Source organism: Crocuta crocuta, unplaced genomic scaffold (genome assembly GCF_008692635.1).
Source record: "Crocuta crocuta isolate KB4526 unplaced genomic scaffold, BGI_CrCroc_1.0 scaffold886, whole genome shotgun sequence".
NCBI classification, from domain to species: domain Eukaryota; kingdom Metazoa; phylum Chordata; class Mammalia; order Carnivora; family Hyaenidae; genus Crocuta; species Crocuta crocuta.
Window position 1 is genome coordinate 173,700 of NW_027530624.1, and position 4,927 is coordinate 178,626.

At 56.0% G+C, this 4,927-nt stretch overlaps 1 protein-coding gene across 1 annotated transcript in view; it reads right to left on the reverse strand.

Annotated features, from left to right (window-relative positions):
• Window positions 1-4,927, reverse strand: part of TMEM145 (transmembrane protein 145) — a 9,936-nt gene that overhangs the window by 282 nt on the left and 4,727 nt on the right. The window contains exons 12-17 of the mRNA XM_077768130.1: window positions 4,763-4,841; window positions 4,523-4,616; window positions 3,616-3,788; window positions 2,648-2,768; window positions 425-631; window positions 1-79 (exon numbers count right to left, since the gene is read on the reverse strand). The exon at window positions 1-79 is cut by the window's left edge and continues 282 nt beyond it. Coding sequence (XP_077624256.1) covers window positions 1-79; window positions 425-631; window positions 2,648-2,768; window positions 3,616-3,788; window positions 4,523-4,616; window positions 4,763-4,841 — 753 coding nt within the window. The remainder of the gene's footprint in view (window positions 80-424; window positions 632-2,647; window positions 2,769-3,615; window positions 3,789-4,522; window positions 4,617-4,762; window positions 4,842-4,927) is intronic.

Consider the following 4,927-nt stretch of genomic DNA (forward strand, 5'->3'; position numbering starts at 1 on the left):
CCGGCCCGGCCCTGGCCACCACACGGCCCCTCGGGGCCACCGCCGCCGCCACCGCCGTCTCCTCCACCTGCTTCCCGGCCTGGGAGGGGGTTCAGGGTCAGAGGCCGTCCGAGCCCCACGGGGGGCAGATGCGGCCCCGAAGGCCCGTCCCCCTCCCCGCAAAGGAGCCCCCCTCCCGAGGTGCGGGCGCAGGTGTCAATCGGGGAAGGAGCGGGCGGCCGGGCGCCTGGGCAGCGGGGCTAGGTACTCTAGGGGCGGTGTCGGAGCGCGCCGGGCGAACTCCGGCGGCGGCCGGGGAGTGGGTGGAGTGCCTCGGAAGGCCGGTGGCGGGGGCACGGCGCGTGGCGTCTGCGGGGGCGTGCGCAACAGCGCCAGGACCCAGGCTGGCAGGGTGGGCGCGGGCGCCGGGGGGCGGGCGGGGCGCGNAGGAGGCGGGCGGGGGGATGGAGAAGAGCTCCGTGAAGTTGGGCACCGAGTCGCTGATGAACGTCACGTTCCCATAGACGTGCTGCGGGAAGGGCTTGTCCGTGGATTGGCTCCCTCCGGGGCCCGGGGCCCCGGCTGAGGCGATCTGCGACGTGCGCACGTGGTACGGGAAGTTCTTGTTGGCCGCCGACGGGCGTGTCATGATCTGGGGCGAGAGGCCAGGTGCTGGTTGGAGCAGCACTGTCCGGGCCTCAGGCTGTCTCCATAAACATGGGGTCGTAAGGATTCCCCTTCACTTGACATCCCCCGCGCTTCCCTACAGTCCTTCACTCCGGATTAGGCGGCCTACCCAGGCTCTCAGCAGTGTGTGTTGAGTTCTGACTTTTTCCTCCGTCACAGCTCTGATGCTTCCTCCATCAGAGCCCGGATCACTGACTTATCACTGGTTCCGTTTCAGCGGCCTTCACTGTCCGGTATGATACCCACTAGCCATATGGGGGTATTTACATTTAACTTAATCAACATGAAACTAAAGGTTTTGTTTTTAGTCACACTAGTCCCATGGAAGTGCTCAATAGCCACAGGTGGATAGTAGCTATTGAATCGGACAGCACAGAGTATAGAATATTTTCATAAACACAGAAAGGTCAATTGGACCACAACACCTGATAAAACTCTAGAAGGTTAGCTCTGTGAGGGCAGGAATTTGTTCAGTTCCCTGCAGAATCCCCAATACCTTTTGGAACAGTACTTGGTGCATAAGCACTCAATAAATACTGGTTGAATGTAGGAAGTGTGTCCCCAGCTAGTCTAGTAGATCTTGAGGGCAGGGACTGGGTGTGGCAGGACTGGGTGTGACTCGAGCACTGCACGCGGAATCCCAGCACGACCCCTCTAAGGCCCTGGGGACAAGCAGCTGAAAGCAGCGAGCAGCAGAAGGGGACTGTGCTGAGCTAACTGTGCATTTTTACAAAAGGAACTGGGTGAAGGTGAACTATAGCTAAGAGGTCACTGCATTTTGGGGCTCAGGGCCTGCACCCCACCTCTCACCCCACAGCTTGTTGAGTATGGGACCTGGGGCACATTGCTAAAACTCCCTGAGCCTCACTGGGGAAAAGGGATGGCAGTGCCTAGTTGGAAAAATGAGGAGAGGGTAGAGCTTGGTACATAATGGTTTTTAGCATTTTTCCTGTTTCTGTCCCTTTCTGACTTCCTGCAGAGCTTCAGGAAGGGCTGCCCTGGGAAGGTGAGTCTGTACCTAAGTCAGGCTCTGGGGTAGAAAATGTGGGACCAGGCCATCTGTGACTGAGTACATTCACTACTCAGAGCACACTGTGGACCCCAGGGGTCAGGAGCCTGGGTCCTCACCAATGTCTATGTTCCTGTCTGGCTCCCGCTTAGGGCTGGCTGTGGAAGGATGGGGCGCAAAGGCCCTGCACTGCTACCAGAGGCCATGGAGCTCTGGCGGGTCACCTCCCCTGTTTGGGCCTTGGCTTCCCTCTTCTGTATAGTGGGTACAATGACCATTATCTATCCTGTCCTGGGGCAGCTCTGACACAATTAAACAAGATATATGAACTGTCACCCAGAAGGCCAGATAGGATATAAACCAGGGCAAAGAAGAGGTTTGGTGCTGATCCCCTCCTGCTGTCATTCAGATCTAGGCCCCCTGGAGCTCCAGCCTGACCCTCTCCACCTGCTTCTTCCTGAACAATGGCCTGTGATGGTGTGGCAGATGGCAGAATGTGTTGGTGAAGGGTGGAGTAATGACCAAGGGGTTTGGGAAGGCAGTGGGATACAGAAGGGAAATGTGAGAGTCGGGGGGCACAGGGTCAGGAATGGGGAGGGACCAAGAAAGAGAGCGGAGTTCAGTCAGTAGAGCATGTGACTCTTCATCTCAAGGTCATGAGTTTGATCTTCACATTGACCGTAAAGTTTACTTAAGGAAAAAAAAAAAAAAAAAGAGGGTGTGGTTGGTGAAAGAGGCCAGGACACAAGGAGGGAGAGAATAGAAGAGGCTGGCCTCTTGGGGGGACACAGCAGAGTGGCCCGCAGGAAACCAGCAGGGTCCCAGTATGTGTCTGTTGAATGAGTAAAGGATGAAGAGAAGGGAAATGGATGGAGAGCTCAGAACGGAAGGTCCCAGCAGTTCAGGGGTTGGGGAGCCTCACCCACCGTCCGCCCATCAGGCTCCCACCCCCACCTGGATGCCCTTCCTCACCAGGAACACGCCATGGGCATACAAATGGATCCCCAGCTGGATGCCATTGACAATCTTCTCCCGGGCCCACTTGGGGATCCCAAAGTTGGCGATCAGGGCCATGACAGGAACGGCAAAGAACCTGAAGGGGAGATGCTAGGTCAGTAGAGACACTGCCCCTGCCCTCCTCCCTGACCTATGGCCCCAGCCCCCCTGCCACGCACACACGCAGGGCCCGGGTGCATCCCAAATTGGACAGAAGCCAGTGTGACCTTCAGAAGCCAGAGGTTAAAAGGGGGCAGGAATCCCACTAGGAAATTCTGGAAGGCAAAGACTAGGTTGAATTTAACTCTGTTCCACCCCACCCCAAATCCTGGCACCTGATAGGAAATCAAAAGGTGTTTGCCGAATGCCTTCACATATGCTAATAACAATTATGGACTCAACTGCAAGCCAGACCTGTTTCTAAGCTTCTCACGTATGTAAACTCATTAACTCTCACAATGACTCTATAAGGCATGTACACTTTCCATCCCCATTAAACAGGTGAGAACACTGAGGCAGAGCGAAGTTCATTGATTTGTGTGAGGTCATACAACTTACAAGCTTTAGAACTGGGATCTGAACCCAGGGAGTCAGGCTTAGAATCTGCCCACTGTACGACTATGTTATGTCAAATGCTAAAAAACTACAGCTAGCTTTTATTGAATACCTACTACATGCCAGACACAAGGCCCTTCTATATTGCCCTATGCGTGCTCAAGGTAACTCTTTATGGGTAAGCAACCTGAGGCGCTCTCTATTTGTTTTTGTTTTTTTAGTTGGGGAAATAATTTTCCCCGGGTCACAAAGTGGGTAAGTGACAGACTCTAGGACAGCTAGCTGACTTGCAAGCCCATCGGCCTCACCGAAGAGGGTCTGAGAAATGAACACCCATTTCTGGGAAGCCCCGGGAGACAGGGACAGCTTGGGGGCCCAGCACGTCTCACCAGAGGGTGTAGGCAGCAAAGAAGGGCACGTAAAAGGGCTGCTTCTCCGGGAAGTGGCGCAAGGAGACGAGCACAGCGTAGCAGAACCACACGTAAGCCGCCACCTGCAGCCCAATGAGCCCATAGCCCGCCGGCGACTCGTACGTGTACAGTACCTGGCCTGGGTCAAAGAACTGCACCCAAGGGAGAGGGTTCGTCACAGCCTTGACCTCCTACCCTCCACACAAGGACCCCAGACCCTAGACCCCACCCCTGGGCGCCCAGGGGGCAGAGGTATTTGCTCAGGACAGAAGCAGCAGGAGAGAACAAAATGGAAATAGAAGCACATAGCGGTAGAGAGAGAGTGAAAAAGAAAGAGAGTACATTTGCTACCAGGGGCCCAACATGGGGCTAACCACTACCATGCATAAGCTTTTCCATTTGCATCGACTCAATGGGGTGGGTCTTATTATCACCCCCACTTCACAGAGGGGGAAACAAAAGGGACAGCTTTTGGCCAAAGTCAAAGCCAAGGTAATATAAAGCCTTAGAGGAGCCCTGGGATAAATAAGTAAGACCCTCCCAATTTTATAGAAGAGGAAACAGGCTTAGAAGAGGTGGGCATCACCCAAGGTCAGCTAGCTGGGAAGCGGGAGAGCCCAAGTGGAATCCAGGTCTGTGTGACTCCTGAACTCTCAGTCATGACATTGAGCATAAATGTGACAGACAGTGAGAGACAGAGGGAGGAGGAAGAAGGCTCCTCAGAGATGGTGAAGAGAGGAGGCATGCACTTAGAGAGACAGATGGGCAGGCAGAAATCGCAGAGTGGGAGAGAGCGAGCCAGCAAGAGTGCGATGTGGCAGAGGGCTGGCAGACAGGTGGAGGAGGTGGCCAAAAGCTTGGGGAGGGGCGGGGAGGCAAGGCTTACCTCGGCTTCGTAAATGAGCAGCACCACGTGGGTGAGAGTGTAGAGGGTCATGTAGACAGACAACTTCACGGAGCCTGAGTGGCTGATGCGGCCCCTGGCAGCAGGCCATGAAGGGAGACAGCAGGGGTGGGGGGCTGTCAGGGAGAAGCGGGCAGCCACCCCCCAGATCCACCCCAGTGTCCTGTTCCCTAGCCCAGCCACACCTCCTCCCAGCACTCCCTCCCGCCCCAGCCTGGGCACCGTGTCACCGTGAATCCCTTCCCCAGAAGGATGAGCATCAGCAGGAAGATGAGGAAGCTGGAGGAGAAGAGCAGCTTGGCTGGGAGAAGGGAGGAGAGGGCGTCTCAGACATAGGGCTCAGAGAGAGCCCAGGCACCCCCCCCCCCGCCCCCCCCCCTTTCCCCC